Source organism: Leucoraja erinacea, chromosome 4 (assembly GCF_028641065.1).
Source record: "Leucoraja erinacea ecotype New England chromosome 4, Leri_hhj_1, whole genome shotgun sequence".
Taxonomy (NCBI): domain Eukaryota; kingdom Metazoa; phylum Chordata; class Chondrichthyes; order Rajiformes; family Rajidae; genus Leucoraja; species Leucoraja erinaceus.
In genome coordinates, this window is record NC_073380.1 from 39,803,638 (window position 1) to 39,824,307 (window position 20,670).

Genomic DNA, 20,670 nt, shown 5'->3' on the forward strand with positions numbered 1-20,670 from the left:
GAGGATTGAGATGTAAAGTCCGAGCTATTTATCGATATAACTTTAACAGGTATTAACCGAACTTGATACAAACATTCTGTTAATAGAACAATACAAAAGATCTTCAGGGTGGGTTGAGATCTATCAGAATGCTATGGGGAAATAGTGAGGAAATTGGGGCTCTGACAAAGATTTTCTTTTGCATCGTCATTGTCTACACTTGAAATACCAGATGATAGGAGAATAGTTTAAGTTGTCAGGGATAAGCTAGGTAACTACATGCTAATTGGCCTTAAGACAGTGGTAGACAAATTATTGGAGAATACTCTCGGAGAAGGATAGGGACTAAAAGTCAGCGTGCTTTTCAGCGTGAGGATGAAATGCAGTGCATATGGTGCGTTTCGAGAAGGTAACAAAGGAGATGCATGAGGGCAATAAATGCCGTCTATATGATCGTTAGTCAGGGATTTGATAAGTCCCTGCATGATGGACTGATCCAGAAAGCTAAGGAATCTGGGATCCAAAGTGAGCAGGCCAATTTATCCAATATTGGCTTGGTGATGGAGAGTAGTGGTGGAATGATGTATTTCTGATTGGTAGTTTGTGACTAGTGTTGTGCCACAGGAATTGGTGCTGAGTTCTTTTTGTGTTTGTAATATGTATTCAATGTAACAAATTCAATGTAACTGTAGGATGTATGATATTTAACCTTATGGATGACACGAACATTGTGGATATTGAGGAAGGTTGTTTAAAACCGTAGCAGGATATAGATCAGTTTGAAATTTAGGTAGAGTTTTGGCAGATGCAATACAACAATCAGTTTTTATTCGTCACATTGCACATAAAGTGCAACTGAAATGAATTTGCCAGCAGCGGTACAATGATAAAGAACATACAAAAACACACTAAAAATGTAACACAAACATCCACCACAGCATTCATCACTGTGATGGAAGGCACAAAAATTTGGCCAGTCCTCTTCCATTTTCCCCCGTGGTCGGGACCACAGCCGCCGCTGCGAGCGTCCAGATGTACAGACTGGTAAAAGTCCAGGTAAGTCCAGAATCGGCTCTTCCCCACCGGAGACCGTGGCTTCAGGTTGGTGTTGGTGTAGGCCACAGGCCGGCGGTCGAAGATTTAAAATCCGCGCCGCAGCCAGAAGCACCACAGACCGCAGGGCCGGCAGTCGAAGCTCCCCGCTCCTGATGGCAAGTCCACGCCGTGCCCGCGGTAGAAGTAGGCCGCGGGCCGGCGGTGGAAGCTTCTTCTTCAGGGTCCCCCACAAGGGATCCCAGGCTGCGCACGCCGTGCCAGCTGGAGCTCTGCAAAACTCGACTTCAGGCTGCCGGCTGCTGCTGGCCAGCGAAACAATGCGCTCCCCTCTGGCAAGCCCCGGCGAGGGCTTGCCTGCTCCGGGCAGAGAATCCGCGCTGCGCCTGCCGCTGAAGCCCTGGACGCGTCTCCGGGAAAGGCCGCCCGATCCTTGTTGTTAGGCCACACGGGGAGGCGACATGGAAATAGTCGCCTCTCCGTGGAGGAGACGACCGAAAAGGATAGGATACACAAGGGCGGCCCAGGTTATGAATGATCTGAATTTCTGCTAATTCTTTAAAGCATTTTTCAAGTTAGTAATAATAATAAACACAATCATTGTATTTGTTAATAGCTGCACATTGTCCCTTTATTCCTTTACGTTCTTTGCTTTAATTATGGGGGGGTGTTAGGTGATTATGTAGGGAGATACCATAGGAATTGTTATAGAAAAAAAGTGTTTCTGACGTGGAGGAATAAACTTTACGGGTGGTTCTCCGAAATGCATAACTAGGGCCCGCTTGATACAATCAATGAATGGGAAGGCGCTAGGAATGTTGAGAAACAAATTTATAGGGGTTTCCTGAAAATGACAACATGGATGTATAGGGTGATTAGGAGGACAGATGGCTAGTGGCGGCGCTGTTAACAGCTGCGGCTCGCCTGCAGTCCGTCTGTCTTTACTTTTTTCTGTTTTTTTAGTCTTGTTTTGGTTAAGTTTTAGTTTGTTGTGTTGTGTTGGGGGGGGGGTGAAACATGTTCTCTGTCTCTTCCTTCGGGGGAATGCGACTTTTTCGTGTCGTATCCCCCTTCTCTGCCTCCGTCTGCACTGAGGCCTAATGGCGGAGCTGGCGGCCTCCAGCCTGCGACTGACCCCGAGGCTCCGGAGGCAGAGTCAGCCAGGACTTGCCTATGAGAGGCTGGCCGTCTTCGGGGCTGAGGCAGCGGTGGCCCGACTTGCTGGTGCGGCGTTCTGGTTTTCTGCGGCGGGGCTCGGAGCTGATACAGCGGGGCTCGGAGCGGAGACGGCAGGACCCGGAGCGGAGACGGCGGGACGGAGCGGAGACGGCGGGACCCGGAGCGGAGACGGCGGGACCCGGAGCGGAGACGGCGGGACCCGGAGCGGAGACGGCGGGACCTGGAGCTGGGGCGGCTGTCCGGAGCTGATGCTGTGGCGGGCCTTCTCGGAGCGGAGACGGCGTTCCGGCTTTCGGCGGCGGCGACATCACCACAGAGGTCCGCTGGATTGGAGGGCGGCATCTCCGGCCTGGATCGATCGCCACAGCGCAGAGGGAAAACAAGTAGGGAAGAAACGGAGACTAAGACTTTTCCTCCATCACAGTGAGGATGTGCTTGGTGAATTCACTGTGGTGGATGTTTAATTTGTGTTTATTGTATGTTTTGTTTTTATTGGTTCTGAGGCAGCAGATTGGTTTATAGGCAACATAATTTCGTTCAGACCGAAAGGTCTGAATGACAATAAAGGAATCCAATTCTAATTCTAATAATTCTAGGTTAGGGCATAGTATATAACAATTGTGGTGTTATTTTAGTAAAAACTGGTTTGGCCACATTTGGAACATCTGTTTGTCGCATCTTAGGAATGTCATAATTGTGCTGGAGGGAGTGCAGATGAAATTTATCAGTATGTTGCCTGAATTTGAGACTTTAATTATATGGAGAGATTGGATAGGCTAGGCTTGTTTTCTTGGAAACAAAGGAGAATAAGTGGTGACCCACACAAGCTTGTATGAGGTATAGTAAAAAAAAAAAAAAAAAAAAAAAAAAAATCCGCCAGAACTGTGACACAAGTGTGCATAACATATGGGGGATGTAAGTTTGAAAGGGCATTGAAGAGTTTTTAATTAAAGTGCTTCCCAGTGGAGGAGATGGATTTGGATACAGTTAGTATAGTTAAGAGGTATTTAGACAGTCAAAAGCAAAGCATAGAAGGATACAATCAATGTGGGCAAATGGGATTAGTGTATTTGGGCAATAAGGGAAACATTCCCTTCACCCACCACTTCCAACCAGATGGATGTGGTGAGGGAAGAGAGTGTTTCTCTGTCATAAAGCTGACATTTTTTAGTTCGCATTTTAGTATTTTAGAACACAGTATAAAGACTGGAATGGATTTAAAATGCGTATCAAAATATCAAATAGTTATTTGACGTATAATTGATAGGATCTTCTTATCGAGTCCTCACACAAGATTAGTTGTTCAGCCAGAGCTGAACACACTTCTCGGCATCTGCATATAATGGTGTCTGTCTTGCGCTTCTTCTGTGTCTTGTGTGTGGTGGTGGAATTAATAGGATGATAATTCATTTATATAAAACTTACTTTTAAGGCATTTGCAGTGGCTAAGCAATAAATACTAGCTTAGTGTGTCACTTTAACAGTCACTTGTACATCATACAACAAAGCATAAGATTATCAAGATTTCTTTGTATTGATAATAGTTAATACTGACATTTTATTCTTGGTTCCTTGATTCGATTGATTTGGGAAAGTTGCAGAATTGTATTTAGCATGATACCGCATGGAAACGGGCCCAACTTGCCTAAGCTGACCAAGATGCCGTGTCTGAACTAGTTCCATTTGTCTGTGTTCGGCCCATATCTTTCTAAACCTTTTCTCTCCCATGCAGCTGCCATTAACATCTGTGCTATTTGTTTGTGTGACTCGTTGTCTGGGAAACCTGGACTGAAGTAGTCATTCATAGTGCAGTTGAGTTATGCGACTACCTGAATTAACAAATGCTGCATTTATGTTGTGCCCGACAAGTCGGTAAAATGAAATATATTGGCAAACATTAACATTAGTAAAACATATTTCTACCCATTTTGATGTGAAGAGAACATTTGGTTGGTTTATGCAATTTATTACAGGGTTTGGACCCTGTTTGCTGGTCAGATTTTTGTACTGTTCCAAGCACTGAAACATTCTGGCTTGCAGATGATGTGATGTTATGAGTCTTAGTTTTCTCCTTTACCCCCCCCCCATACATTTCCCCAAACTTCAACACAATATGACATATATGGCATTATTAGCGAGCAATACAATATATATATACACAAACATTTCTTATTCAACCGATCCTATGTTTTGTAAAGAATAGCAAAGGATTTAGACTATTTCCGTTTGATGTATTCTATATGTGGCTTCCAACAAAGTTTATGATCTGTAATCACTCCCAGGAATTTTGTTTGATATACTCTTTCAATTTCAACTCCATTTAAATTAAATTTTATTTCACAATTAACCCTGTCACCACTAAACACCATAAATTTTATTTTCATTTAGGGATAATTTATTAATTTTTTTAGCACTATCAATTCTCTTTCTGCTGTTTTCAATAGTTATTTTGTATCATTCCCTGAACAAAATACATTTGTATCATCCGCAAACGTAACAAATTTCGACGTATTGGATACTTTACATATATCTTTTAAATAAAGTATTACTAACTTGGGTCCCAGTATCTAACCTTGTGGAACACCACAGGTTACTCTTCTTAGCTGTGATTCAGTATTATTAATTTTTACATACTGAAACCTATTACTTAAATAACTTCCCAACCAATTTTGTGTGACACCTCTTATACCATAACTTTCCAATTTCTGCAAAAGTAAGGAATGATCAATTGTATCAAATGCTTTACGTAAATCAATAAATACACCCACAGTGTGTAGTTTCTTATCTATTGCTGTTGCTATATTTTCTGCAAAATCAATCACTGCTAAAGATGTTGATCGATTACTAAACCCATATTGATGATCATTCAATAACTCATATTTCTCAATTAAATCATCAAGTCTATTCACAAATAGCTTTTCAAGTATTTTAGAAAATGGAGGTAGCAAAGACACAGGTCTATAATTTGATACAATATGTTTGTCACCATTTTTGTAAATTGGAACCACCTTAGCCATTTTCATTTTATTGGGAAAAACACCTTTTAGAAAGGATTTATTGCATATATAGGTAAAGGGCTCGATGACACAATCAATTACTTCTTTTATAAGTGACATATCAATGGTGTTACCATCAGTTGATTTTTTTATCCTTAAACTTTCTGACTACTTCTAACACATCACTCTCACAAACTCCAACAAGGAACATTGAATTGCTGTTGTTAAGTTCAAAATCAAAATTTACGTTTTCATCTCTAAGAAGGTTAATTTCCTTTGCCAAATTTGGGCCTACATTAACAAACAAATCATTCAACTCATTAGCAATGTCTGTATTTTCAATAATTGAATTATCTTTTTTTTTTAAATGTTGGAAAATCCATTTTACTACTATTTTTAATTATATCATTAAGTACACTCCGCCTTAATATTATTTTTTTATGTTTTTGCAACATTTGATCATAATAATCTTTTTTTTTGTGATCACATAATTAATGTCAGTCCGTTTTTATATTTTTTGTACTTGTCCTCATTCTCTTGTTTGATATTTAATAAATTCCCTATAAAGCCTATTTTTCTTTTTACAAGCTTTTCCTAACCCAATTTTGGAATTGTGTCTATATTCTTTCAATGGACAATGTCGGTCATAAATTGTCAAGAATGTTTCTAAAAATGCTTCATATGATTCATTAATATCGTCTACATAAACTTTTTGCCAGTCATAATTCAAGAGTTCTGTCTTAAAAGCTATAATTGCCTCTGGTGATTTTATTCTAACCAGATTCTAACCTGTCTCTTTGTTCTTAATTTTGACATTGTTAATCTCCAACACTAAAAACAGGCAAATGATCACATATCAGTCACTAATTAGTTCACTTTTTATCTTCGCATCAATTACATTAATGAAAATATTATCAAACAATGTTAAACTATCCTTTGTTATTCTACTAGACTTTACAATTAACGGATAGAAACTCAAGCTAAACATAATATTAACAAATTATGTTGTTTTTGTATCAGATTCAGATTCAATCTTTATTGTAATTGTGCAGTGTACAGTACTGAGGGGGGGGGGGTTGACTGGGAGTTGCATTGGGAGGGGTCGATGCCCAGATCACTGAGTTTGGTGATCAGTTTTGTGGGTATAATGGTGTTGAATGCTGAGCTATAGTCGATGAACAGCATTCTCACGTAGGTGTCTCTGTTGTCGAGGTGGGAGAGGGCGGAGTGAAGTGCCGTAGAGATGGCATCCTCCGTACTCCTGTTCTTGCGGTAGGCGAACTGATAGGGATCCAGTGTGGGAGGTAGGCAGCCTTTGAGATGTGCCAGGACCAGCCTCTCGAAGCACTTAGTGATGATGGGAGTAAGTGCAACTGGGCGGAAGTCGTTGAGGCTCGCCGCAGTGGAGTGTTTTGGCACCAGCACGATGGAGGTGGTTTTAAGGCACGTGGGGACAACTGCTTGGGCAAGTGACAGGTTGAAGATGTCAGTCCAGACATCTGTCAGCTGCGCAGCACAGGCCCTGAGGACGCGCCCGGGGATGCCGTCAGGGCCAGCAGCATTTCGTGCATTAATCATGCTCAGTGCCACATACACGTCGTAGGGGGTGTGTGTGTGAGGGGCTGGTGATCAGCAGGGAGCACAGCCTTGATGGTCATCTCTTGATTGTCCCTGTCAAAGCAGCCATAAAAGTGGTTAAGCTCCTCAAGGAAGGAGGCGTTGCTGGATGTGGGGGTGGTGTTGGTGGATCTATAGTCCGTGATGGCCTGTATGACTTGCCACATGCGTCGGGGGTTGGAGTTGTTATTGAAGTGCTCCTCAATCCTTAGCTTGTAGCTATGCTTGGCCTGCTTGATGCCCCTCTTCAGGTTAGCCCTGGATGAACTGTAGGCTTGAGCATCGCCTGACCTGAAAGTGGTGTCCCGCGCTTTCAGTAGTAGCCTTACCTCACTGTTCATCCATGGCTTCTGATTCGGGAATGTGGTAATCCGTTTGAGGGAGTTGATGGTGGAGTTGGTAAAGTCCAAAACAGAGGATGTATAAGAGTCCATGTCCGTGTGGGAGTCAAGGGTGGCCTGAGCTGCAAACTCATTCCAGTCATTGTTTCCAAAACGCTGCTGAAGTGTGGAGTCCGCCTCCTCTGACCAAACTTTAATAGTAAGATTAAACGAGTACTTACCAGTACGAAGTTTGATCTGTATTTTATGAGGAGTTACGATGAGGGATTACGTGAAGAACCCACCCAGCGCGCAGGCGCGGCATACTTCCAAGCAGCGGTGTGGAATCACAGATAGACACTAGTTGAAGTAAAGATAGTGAAGACCAACGAGACATTAGTCCGAATTTGATCTATATAATGAGGGTGGGAGCGGAGGGCACGTAATCCCTCATCGTAACTCCTCATAAAATACAGATCAAACTTCGTACTGGTAAGTACTCGTTTAATCTTACTATTTTACTTCGGAGTCACGTGAGTGACTACGTGAAGACTTCAAAGGTCTGTGATTTCAAACCGTGTAACAGTTATATCACTCACTGCCGAAAGATCATCGAGGGAGGAAGTGGTAGCTAGAGACCAACAAGTTTGTTTAGTTATAAAAGAAATATTTATTAACTATAACAAAAAACAAAAATAGCTCCCATGGGCTTTAAAATCATAACTTTGCGGTTTTTAAAACGGTATCCGCAAAGACGTCCTGTTCCATCAGCGGTTTGTTGTAAAATCGTTGGAATGTCGATTCCCTTGACCATCCCGCTGCTCTGAGGATGTGGTCGAGGGGAACCTGCATCCTATCCGCCGCTGAGGTGGACGCTGCCCTGGTTGAATGGGATTTAAAACCATTTGTGTTAATCCCTGCCATGCTGAGGACCTGTTTCAACCATCTGGATAATGTTTGGCTGGTTACCCGTCCAAAAGGCTTTCTGTGGCTAACCCATAAGGCTTTCTCTCTCCCTCTTAGCGTTTGGGTTGTGTCTAGATAATGATGAAGGTGGGTCACCACACACAGCCTAGGTTCTGGAGGGTAAGCCCGGAAGATCAACGGGGAGTTTGATGTACCTGGTCTACTTTGTTTTACCAACCCCGGCATGGTGAAAGTAATGGTATCTGGGGTGGTCACCATGTAGTTCAGATTTAGCTGATGGAGCGACTGAACCCTTTGAGCTGAGACAAGCGCCATGAGCATGAGGGTTTTGTAAGTGGCCTGTTCCAGGCTCAGGGATCCCACCGGAGGCCAACCTCGAAGGTGTGTGAGAACTACACTCACATCCCACATGTGAGTGTATCTAGGTGTAGGGGGTTTGGTATTAAAGATCCCCTTAAGGAGTCTGATGACTAGAGGGTGGGATCCCACACTATGCTGTTCTATCGGCATGAGGTATGCGGACAGTGCGCGCCGAGCCGTATTGATGGCACTGTAGCTCATCTTGAGATCATGGTGCAGGTGGGCCAGGAACTCCAGCACATCCGAGATCGAAGTCGTCTTGTAGGATGTCCCTGCGTCCAGACAGTACTGTTCCCATTTCCTGATGAAGGTCAGGTACTGTTTCTTGGTGGAAACTCGCAGGGATGCCGACATGGTGGTGATTGTTCTGTCTGATAACCCCAATCCCCGGTAAGGCCTGTTCAAAATCTGGAAACCAGGAGTTTCAATTTTTGGTGGCATGGATGGCTAATGCCAGTTACCGGGTGAGTCAATAATTGGGGGTGGTGTTGAAGGACCATTGGTGTCTCTACCACCATGTCGTGGAACATTGGGAACCATGGTTGGGTAGGCCAGTCGGGCACGACCAGAATGCCAGAGGCTGAGTCTGCCTGAATTTTCTGGAGTACCCGACTGATGAGGCAGAAGGGAGGGAAAGCATAGAAAAAGAAATTTCCCCAGTCCAGCGTGAAGGCATCTACCGCTGCTGCCTCTGGGTCTGGTTCCCAAGCCACATACATGGGTAGTTGGTGATTTAACCTAGACGCAAACAAATCTATATCTGGCGTACCATATTGCTTGATAATTTTAGCAAATAATTTTGGGTCCAACATCCATTCGATGTTGTCGTTGAATTTTCGTGACCTGGTGTCCGCCACTAAATTTAGCTTGCCTGGTAAATAGGCAGCTGATAGCCAAATATGTCTCTCGACACACCATTGCCAGATTATAGCAGTTAATTTGTCGCATGATACTGATTTAATGCCACCCATGTGCTGGATATAAGATACTGCCGTAGTGTTGTCGATCATAATTCTAACATGCACGTGCCGCATACCAGATGCATATGCTTTTAGCCCATAAAAGGCGGCGAGCATTTCCAAAAAGTTAATGCCCAGTGATTGTAGTAGCGATGCCTCTGAGTTAGTCCATCTGCCACCTGTGCTGTCTATGGAGTTAGTAGCTCCCCAGCCTAAAGCACTGGCATCCGTTGCAATGGTTATGTTAGGATTGGTTACGGTGATAGGACTGTGACTGTGCCAAATATTGTCAACCCACCACTGAAGTTCTGATTTGGCTTCAGCGGGTAAATCCATTTTGCGATCATAATGCCCCCTATGAAGGCGTAATGCATGAGTCCTTGCTCTTTGTAGATTTTGATAATGCAAGGGCCCATGTTGGGCAGCCGGAAATGCTGCTACTATAGAGCCAATAACTCTGGCTACATGCCGTATTCTAGGTTGTGGTGTAGCAATTAAATGGCTACAAGCTTCAATGAGTGAAACTGTTTTGTTTCTGGGCAGAGTGACAGTCATGTGAATCGTGTCAATAGTGAAGCCTAAGTAATCCATGTTAGTAGTAGGCTCCAATATTGATTTATCTGGGTGAAGGATAAAACCCAAAGTTTCAAGGAGTTGTTTAGTGGCTAACACTCCTGCGACAGCTTGTTCCCGTGTTCTTCCTAATATGAGAACATCGTCCAGATAGGCCACTACTAAATGTTTTAGTTCTCTCAATTTCTTCATGGCCACTTTAAGAATTTTCGTAAATAGTCTGGGAGCTGTCGTTAAACCATTGGGCAAAGCTCGGTACTGCCATAGCTGGCCCCTCCAGATAAATTTCAGATATTTAAAGTAATCTTTATGAATGGGTACCAAATAGTAAGCATCTTTGATATCTATGCTTGCCATGTAGTATCCCTTGGAGATCAGTTGTCTGGCAGTGACAAATGTCTCCATTTTGAAATGTTGATACTCAACAGACTGATTGAGTGATGTCAGATCAATAATAATGCGACATCCACCATCTTTTTTAGTTTTGAGAAAAATATTTGATACAAATTCTTGCGGCTCGTGTGTGGTCATTTCTATGATGCCTTTAGCCACGAGCCGATCAAGTTCAGCTTGTCCTTCTACCTTCTCAACTGCCGAGGGAAGGAACACCCTTTGGGGCATGTGCTGAACTGGCGGTTCTACGCCTGGTTTGAACTCAATCTTGTATCCACTAATACTGTTGAGTATAAACTGATTGTTAGTAAGGGAGCACCAAACATGCTTGAAGAACCTCAAACGTCCCCCTGTTAATACTACACCCTTTGTCTGTGTATGTTGACAGGAACCAGACCCACCTACCTCCATGTTCACTTGTGGGGTCGTTTCCGGTGGGTCTGGCCCAAGGTTGTCCGTGTTGGTGCTGCGGTGGGGCGGCGCATCTTCCCACGGCTCCGCCCTGGGCCCCGCTCTAAAAAAGAGCACTGGGGGTAGTGGGAGGCGGTCACCAGGCTTTCACCAGCTCGGTATCTGCTGGTGGCTGCCGAGGCGTGCGGCCAACTGGGTGTCTTCGCCCTGCTCGGTCCTGGCCCTGCCCTCATGAGGCCTACTGGTTTTGCCGCCTCTTCCAACTCCTTGAGCCTTTTGGCCAGATCCGCACCAAATAGCAGCGCCTGTCGTTCGGGCGCTGGAGCCTTACAGAGGCCGGCATATGTTGGGTTGAGGGCAGGCCTGATGTTGTCCCGCCGTAGGTTGTTTAGCTCATACGTGGTGCTGCACATCAGTGCGAGGGCATCCTGCTGGGGTATGGTCAGGTCTTCATCCCCAACGGACCGAGCAAAGGCGGTGACGGCTGCTGAGTGGAGCTTCAGGACTCGCTGCATTTTGACCTCCTGAGCCCTTATGTGCTGCCCCAGCTGGTTCCAGATCTGCCCATTTACCGTCTTGACCCTCAGCGCCTCGCAATTTTCGGGCGCGATGTAGTTGTCAAGGGCCTGCTGGACAGCCTTGTCCTGCAGCGGGTTGTTGGACAGCCTGTTTATAGTTGCCGCCATTCTGGGTGGCAACACCATCCCAGTTGTTGGTGGTGCCGCATATCGGCCCACTACACCCAGTAGCTCTTCTTCCGGCACGCCCGGCATGCTGACGATATCCTCCGCCTGCCCTTGGGATAGGCCAGCCCAGTCCTGGCCTCCCTTACTGCCCTCGAACATAGAGGGTACAGAAGGGTGTGGAGAGGAGGAGGCCAAAGCCCGTCCTCCTGGGAGATGCCGCATCTCCTCATTAATCATACGCTCGAGGAGCTGCCTCATGCAGCTTATCCGAGCGTCTCCCCTTTTCGGTGGGGGAGAGTGTTCCCGTTCCTCCGATTCATCGGAGGACACCGGCCGGTCGGTTTTCTGTGTCGCCTTCCTCCCTGTGCGGGGCGTTGAGATCTGCAGCACTGGGGGCGGCTCGGTGTCGGGTGAGCGGGAGCGTTGAAAAAGCTCCTCCGCTGCGAGAGGCTGCCGTCCCGCTATGGACCCGTCCTCGGGTGGAGTAGGGCAGGCAGTCCTCCTGGCTGGTCGCTTGCGAGAGGCCATTATTCTCTCTAGCGCGACTCTGTAACAAAAAAGGCACTTACCTGAGGTCTCGTCTTTATGCTGCAGCTGGAGAGCCTGGCTCCAGCTGCTGCCGCTGTTGCACTGCTGACGTAATGCCGCGCCTGCGCGCTGGGTGGGTTCTTCACGTAGTCACTCACGTGACTCCGAAGTAAAATTGTCCTCACTGTGGGTTTAACACGTCTGATGATTGTGGAGTACTTTGGGAGCAGGAACAATGAGAGGTGATCAGACTGTCCAAGGTGGGGGAGGGGGACGGCTTTGTAAGCTTCAGCCATATTTATGTAAACTTTGTCCAGTATCTTGTCTTCTCTAGTGGCGAAGGAGACATATTGGTGGAATTTGGGGAATACAGTCTTCAGGTTGGAGTGATTGAAGTCACCCACAACAATGAAGGCTGCCTCGGGATGTGAGTGTTGTTTGCTAATGGCAGTATGCAGTTCTTTCATTGCAAGCTTAGCATTAGCATCAGGAGGAATATCGGCTGCAGTCACAGCAGTGGAGGTAAACTCTCTGGGCAGATAGAACGGTCTGCATTTAACCATGAAGAACTCGAGGTTAGCTGAGCAGTATGCTCATTATATTTCAATAAATCAATATTTAAGTCGCCACAAACCAAAATCACCTTATCATTATGTTTATCATATAATTCAGAAACCTTCTTATTAAATTGGTCAATACGTGACCCCGGTGTTCTATAAATGCAACTAATTAATATATTTTTGAATCTTTCAATATTCATTTCAATGGTTACACATTCCATCAAATTGTCAATAGCAATTGTCATATCACCAATAAACTTACATTTAAGAGCAGACATCACAAATAAGGCCATACCACCTCCCCTTTTATTAACCCCGTTTTGTTTGTAAATTTTCCAAAACATTTCATAGCCTTCTAATCCATCCTATTGTTCTTTACTATCTCTCAGCCAAGTCTCTGATATTGCTATTGCGCTGAACTTTTGCTGAAACTGTTGAAGGTAATCATTAATTTTGGAGAAGTTACTATAGAGACTCCTACTATTAAAGTGAACCACTGAAAACCCCTCCATTTTCACATTTGCATTGAACTTGTCTTCAGAGTAATATTCACAATCCATGTTAATGTTCTGGATGTATAATTGTAAATTGTCCCTAGTGTGCGTAGGATAGTATAAATGTACGGGGATTGCTGGTCGGCTCGGACTTGGTGGGCCAAAAGGCTTGTTTCTGCGCTATATCTCTAAATTAAACTAAACTACTTTACTACAGTGCTTTGTTTATTTATTTTCATTATCGTGCACTCAACATTACTACAGACTGATTATCTTGGCATTATCATAGAACATAGAACAGTACAGCACAGGATCAAGTCCTTGGCCCACAATATCCTTGCAGAACATGATGTCAAATTAAACTAATCTTTTCTGCGTGCACATGATCCATATCCCTCCATTCCCTGCATAACCCTGGACCTATCTAAAAGTCTTGTAAATACCACTATTGTATGCATCTTCATCACCACCCCACACAGCGCCGTACCATAAGAAAAGTTGCATCTCCTGTAAACGTTGCCCCTTAAAATCATGTAACATTTTTACATAACCCCTTAGTGTGGGAATTTTTGAAAAATTAATGCTTTAGGGCACGACTTTCAAACTGAGTTTATATTCTAAAAATACCTTTACCATGTGGAAATTTTCCCCACTTTCCATTCATGAAGATGAATAATTGATGTATTTTGAGTGATGTACTTTGATAATAACAATACTAGAATTATTCAACACTAACACCAAAATACACACCCAAATTGGTCCAAGAGCAAACTTAAAAAATCAAAACTGACTCTGGTTGTGTTGTACTATTAATGCATTGTTTTATGCCAACAGGGATTTTTAGCTAATCAGAAGAGAGCTGAAAACCTGAAAGATCCCTCTGTTCTTCCTGATTTATGTTTGAGTCATGCAAATCAGTTAATGATCATGTTAACAAACCACAAGAAGCTGCTGGATATTAAACAGAAGTGTACCACTGCAAAGCAGGAACTTGCAAACAACTTACAAGTCAGATTAAAGTAAGTTCATTTATATTGCACATGATTAAACCTTTTGTATGTGCACTTAAAAATATGGTTATGGGGAAAATTAGCATGAACATTGAATTATTTTCAAAAGTTAAAATAATACAATTTTTTTAGGGTGGAATTGCATTTGTGAATACTTCATTTATGAGATTTTAGTTTCCCTGAAAGCTAAACAAAGCAGAATAATGGCCCTGTCTCACGATGCGAGTCCATGCACGAGAGATCCCGAATGAAAGAATAAATCAAACTCGTGGTTGTCCATGAGAGTCCAAGTTTATGTTCACGAGTTTAACCGAGTTCCCACGTGTATGTCTAAGTTTGCCGTTTACTTCGCATTTCTGCGATATACCAAGTTTCTCTCCCGAGTTACCAAGTTCCTCTCCCGAGTTACTCTTGAGTCAACAACGACTACCAACGTGTGGAAAAATCATCACATGGATGAAAATGATGTCATGCAGTTTTTTTTTACTATAAAAAGCCTCCCATGTCCATGGACAGAACTGCCCCGATGATCAGCTTTTCCGTGCCTCTTATGTAGCTGCAAGCTTCTCTGGGACGCCGCTCGATTCTCAGAATCTGCTCGTATGCGTTCACAGTATAAATGAATTAATTGTGACAACCCATTCAATTGTTTGCAAACTCCAGCCACAGGCAACGTACCTCATATTTTGACCTCAAGGTCAAGAGGGTGATCAAGGCGGAGAAAGTGTAGAGGCCAATGCCCAGGTAGTCCAACTCGCAGGAGTGCAGGTCCACCATGATGCCACTGTGGCCGCGGTGGGCATTGGGGGAGGTGCAGGTGACATCAGTGACCAGGCGAGGGATGTAGATCTTGTCCTGATTGATCCCCCACACGAACCGCCTGGCGTCGCAGGTGCAGAGAAAGTGGTTGCCGCTTAGCCGCAGCTCCCGAAGGTGTTTGAAGACGCTGTCTGGGAAACTGGAGGGTCTTCAGGTTGATGTAGCTGAGATCCAGGTACTGCAGGGAGGTTACATCCCGCAGGAAGTCCTTGGTCAGCTTGGAGATCTGGTTGCGCGTGAGGTTGAAGACGCGCAGGGTCTGGGTGCAGTTGGACAGCATGCGAGGCACCATGGTCAACGGGTTGCTACCGACATCCAGCAGCTCCAACCTGCCTAGCAGGTAAAGCCTGTCCCAGTTGAAGCTCTGCAGCTGGTTACCGCTCGGCACAAGCTCCTTGAGTAGCAGGGGCAGGTGGTCAAACAAGTCATGCGGTATGAACGCGAATCTGTTGCCCGAGAGATCGAGGCGACTCAGGTTGGAGAGGTTCTCAAATAACTCAATGTACATGTAATTGCCGTCGCTCCACATTTAATTCAACTGGTTGCCCTGGAACTCCAGCACGCCCAGCAAATTGCTCCTCAGCTGTGAGTCGGCTGAGGTGTAGATGTCATTCTTGCTCATGATCAGCTTGGAGAGATCGGTGAGGGTGTGGATGAAGTTTAATCTGTGCGTCAACTATTCTATCTGGAAATAGTGGTTGTTGTTGCTGAGGTCCAGCACTTGAACTTCCTGCAGCTCCTGAAACGCGGACTCGTAAAGGAGGTCGATGCAGTTGTTTGAGAGGTCCTGGTAGCGCAGGTGAGGGAGGGAAAGGAACTCGGAACCATTCAGGGTTTGGCTGAGGGCATTGCCAGACAGTTTGAGACGCTTGATGAACAAGAGGTTCTCGAACTGCTGATGTAGAAGATATTGTTCCTGCTGAGGTCCAAGGTGGAGCGGTGGCGGTTGCACTCGTTGTAGCTCACCGGCGAGAATGTGATTACATGAATTCGGTGGAAGGAAACGGGCAGGCGAGGTTTCGGGTCAGGGTCCTTCTTCAGACTCCATGACCCGCTGAGTTCTTCCGGCTGTCAAATGGAGACATGGGGGACAACAGATGCTGGCATGTTGAGCGAAACACAAATGTTGGAGTAACTCAATGGGCCAAATGGCCTAATTCTGCTCCTATGACATGAACTCACGAAGTGTTGAAGTAAGCCAGCGGGTTAAGCAGCATCTGTGGAGGGAATGGATAGGCAACGTTTTGGATCGGGTCCCTTTTCGAGCTGAATAAATGTACGTCCATTCCCTCCGCTGAGGTTGCCTGTCCCGCTGAGTTACTCCAGCGCTGTGTGAGTTCTTCCAACGCTTTGTGTGTGTTTTATGATCATGATTCCAGCATCTACAGTTTCTTGTCTCTACATAAACTAGGCCTCAGCAACACTGAGTGTACTAACCGGAAGATTATGTTACTGCTGCCAAAACAACAGTTGGCAATGTATGCACGGTAGATGTCACATTGCGTGGGAAACGAGGTCTCCAGGGAGACAGACGCAAAGTGCTGGAATAACTCCGCGGGACAGGCAGCATCTCTGGACATTTATTAAGCATTACATTTTGGAACACAAGGAACTAAAGAAACTGGTTTACGAAAAAATACAAAGTGCTGGAGTAACTCAACGTGTCAGGCAGTATCTGTGGAGAACATGGACAGGTGACGTTTCGGGTGAAAGAAGGGTCTAAAGTTTGAAGAAGGGTTCCGACCCGAAACATCACCTATCCAAGTTTTCCGAGATGACTAATCGCGGAGTTGTCTGTTAAAGAACGAGGCAGACACAAAGTTTGTCCGAAATACAGGTTCTTTATTCTACACTAACTCCACACTCATCAACATTGTGGGCGCGCGATTAACCTTTAAATACTCCCTAGGGGCACCGTGACCAAACTGTGACCCCTATCTCTCGTCACTGGGACACGGGATTCTCCCAACAGCCGAAGGTTATGTACAGCTCGTGGCCCGTCACCCAGTGCCGCCACATTACACCCCCACCCCAGAACCGGAGGCACAAAAACAGACGGGCAGCCGAACGATGCGGCTGGACCTCATACGTACGTCCCCATGTAAAGGTTTATTTTCTGGTAAGGATGAACTAGGGTGGACCCGAGATGGCGAACGCCCTCGATGACGAGGCTGGGTCACCTTGACTGGCTCGCTCGGGTCCAAATGGGCCGGCTTCAAACGAGCCACTGAAACGGTCTCCTCCCCCCCCCATGTCCAATTCAAAAGTAGTGGGTCCGTGCCATACACCCGAAAAGGACCTTCGTAAGTGCGCTGCAAGGGCGACTTGTGGGCATCGTGGCGGAGGAAGACATACTGACTGTCCGCAAGTGCCGGCGGCACGTGAGATGGAGCGACACCATGCCGAGACGTTGGGACAGGAGGCAGGGCGCTGACCCTCTCCCGCAGTCGGACCAACATGGATGACGGCAACTCCTGGGGGCCGCCAGTGGTTGGGATAAACTCCCTGGGCACGGTCAGTGGAACGCAGTAAACCAACTCAGCTGATGAAGCCTGCAACTCCTCCTTTGGGGCGGTGCGAATCCCCAGCAAGACCCACGGCAACTCGTCCATCCAACCGGGACCGGTGAGGCGAGCCTTCAAAGCGTCCTTAAGCCGGTGGTGGAAATGTTCCACCAACCCATTCAACTGGGGGTGATAGGCCGTTGAGTTGTGGAGCTGAGCCCCAAACAGGCGAGCCATTGCTGACCACAGCTCCGACGTGAATTGGGCACCCCGGTCGGGCGATATGTCCAGCGGTATCCCGAAACGGGCAACCCAATAGGCCACCAGGGCACGTGGTGTTGACAAGCGAGATGGCCTCCGGCCACCGGGTGAAACGGTCCACCACTGTAAGCAAATGTGAACTTCCGCGGGACGGAGGATGAGGCCTCACGATATCCACGTGGACGTGGTCAAAACGTTGGCGAGGCACAGCAAAGTCCTGAACTGGGTCCCGGACATGCCGCTGAACCTTCGATGTTTGACAGGGAATGCACATCCGGGCCCAATGACCGACCTGCTTCCGCAATCCGTGCCATACGAATCTTGTAGCAACCAATGCAACCGTCGCCCGGATGGATGGGTGGGCCAAACCATGAATGGCGTCGAAAACCCAACGATGGCAGGCTGCCGGAACAATAGACATGGAGACGTCACACAGGACAGTGATGCCAGCGGAACCCAAAGGCACGTCCTCGAGCACCAGCCCTGTGATGGCAGTTCTGTACGCCCTCATCTCCTTGTCCGCTACCAAAGTGGAGTAATCGATTCCTGGGGTCGAGAACGGCAATAACAGCGACCAGGTTATTTTTCCCGGCGATGTGGCGGATGTCCGTCGTGAGCTCGGAAATAGCGGTGAGGTGGCGCTGCTGCTGAGCGGACCAAAGGTGCTTATGGTCCATAAACGCAACGAAGTTCCAGCCCTCCAGGAAATAACGGAAATGCCTCACCTCCAGGTGTAAAGCGAGCAGTTCCCTATCATCACCCCCTTTGGGCTTTTCGGATTTGTGCGTATGCCCTTCGGCTTTAAGAACGCCACACAGGCATTCCAACGCCTGATGGACACTGTAGGATGGGAGCCTGATTTTGTCTTCATTTATCTGGATGACGCAAGGAGATTGCTCGAGCATAGAAGCACGGACAAGGCGCTGTCTCCTCATGTCCCCGAGCATAGATTGCGCCTGGAGAAAATCTGCACCCAACAACGGCTGGGTCACATCTGCCAAGAATGGCTAAGAAAAATGGCAGGCGCCAAATATCACAGGTATGGTGCGGACCCCATATGTCCGTATGGGGCTGCCATTCGCAGCAGTCAATAAGGGTCCCTGCTTCCCGGACGTGTCCATCCTCACTCACCAACACTGTGCGCGCGCGATTAACCCTTAAATACTCCCCCGGGGCACCAGTGATCAAAACGTGACCCCTATCTCTCATCACCGGGACACATGATCCCCAAGAGCCAAAGGTTATGTGCAGTGCGTGGCCCATCACCAAGTGCTGCCACACAAGTGAGATTAAGTGCAGAAATGTGCATGTTGAAGTCAATAACATTGGAGAGAGCAATAGGGAGATTTAACAAAGAGAGGTTGGAATATTATAAGCATGAACCCAATAAATCTACTAAAACTGTTCTGTCATTTTAATGAACACAAAGTGCTGGAGTAACTCAGCAGGTTATGCAGCATTTCTGTAGAACATAAATAGGTGATATTTGAGTGACTACAGCATTTTGTGTCTCGTTTTATAAATTGACATCTGCAGTTTTGGATTCAAACGTTTTTTTTTTTTGGTTAATCTCCAATTTAAAATTGCCCCAGTATGAATTGTTGTTTGTGGAAATGCGTTACAAGCGTAACCATTCTTGTGTTCAGATATTTTCTTAGTGGCGTGATGATAAGTTGAAGCTTTTAACGATTCAGGATTTTGTATTTGACTAGACCAAGTGGGACCCGTTGGGCGCGCACGCAGACACAGGCACAGGCACAGACAGACACACACACACCTCGCTCCCGGCTTCAGGCTGCAGGCAGGGCCCGAGGACGGGGAGAGTGGTTGGGGGAGTGACTGCAAGAAAACAGCGGGATTTTTCAAAGGTTTTTTGGCAACGACAGACGGGAGCCGATACGGACCCGACAGCTCTAATACAGGGCCCGACCTCGCGAGCAGGCAGGCAGATCCATTGTCGCGTCATCAGCGGAAAAAACGTTTGAATTCAAAGTTTGATCGGATTTGTGAAGATTTTTATTAATAACTCAAGAAATAAAGCATGAAATTTTCAGTTATGCGGATTTCGGACTCCAGGAGGAGAAAGAAGGATGTAGAAGGCTTTGGGAAGTGAATAACTTGAATGAGTGAGCAAGAACCTCGCTGCTGAGAAATCTGAAGTGGTGCCCAACTTTGGAGAGTGTCATCTGGGAAGTAGACTAAAATAGCATTAGGATGAAGTCCAAAGTTATCAAAGACATTAAGAATTTCAGCAGAAGAAAGTAGATGGGTAGGTAGAAGAGGTGTATTGCAATGTAAGTGGCAATTGGTGATCGTGCTCATGGTGTATGTAAAGCTGAAAATGCAAATCCAGATCATATTGGATGCCATATAGGCCTGTCCCACTTATGCAACTTTTTAGGCGGCTGCAGGTGGCAATGCAGTTGCCACATGATCGCCACATGTTCGCGGGTGGTTGCTGGGGAGTCGCCTTCATGGTCGTGAGGAGTTCCTCCATTCTGGGAACTAGTTGCGGCCTCATTATGGTCGGTGTGAATTTTTCACCATGTTATATAAAATAATATTTTTTCAACAAGTTGAAAAATTAGCGGCAATTTAATAGCTGCCATGGAGAGTTGCGAAAATTCTGGAGCCATAAGTGGGTGGCCAGGCGGTCCCAATGGGTTGCCAGGAGGTCGAAGGGTCTCGTAGGTTGTAGCCGGTGCTGACCGGTGAATTTCATTGGCTCAATGGGGAAACAAAAAGGTAAACAGTAATTTTCAGAACCAAGGATAACCGACAGGTAATGTTAAATGTCCGCCGAGTTTCACAGCCATGTCTCTCTGGCTTCTTAAAAGTTGTCTCCACTCCTTCTCCCCCATTCTGCCCCCTCTCCCCTCTCTTTTAAAAGACTTGCAGTACACTATGCTTTAGACGTCTTTTTACAGCGCCAACCTTCCTGTTCATCGAGGTGTGTGTCTGTTTCACCTTGTCTTTGCACCCTGTGAATTGTTTAGACAGCGCTTTCCCGCTTGCCCTGTCCCCGCCTGCATAACGGGGTT

At 46.1% G+C, this 20,670-nt stretch overlaps 1 protein-coding gene across 3 annotated transcripts in view; it reads left to right on the forward strand.

The window, feature by feature from the left end:
- rb1cc1 (RB1-inducible coiled-coil 1) overlaps positions 1-20,670 on the forward strand; it is a 168,494-nt gene that overhangs the window by 34,241 nt on the left and 113,583 nt on the right. For all 3 annotated transcript variants that reach the window (XM_055634081.1, XM_055634082.1, XM_055634083.1), the window contains exon 8: positions 13,870-14,054. In XM_055634081.1, the coding sequence (XP_055490056.1) occupies positions 13,870-14,054 (185 nt within the window). The remainder of the gene's footprint in view (positions 1-13,869; positions 14,055-20,670) is intronic.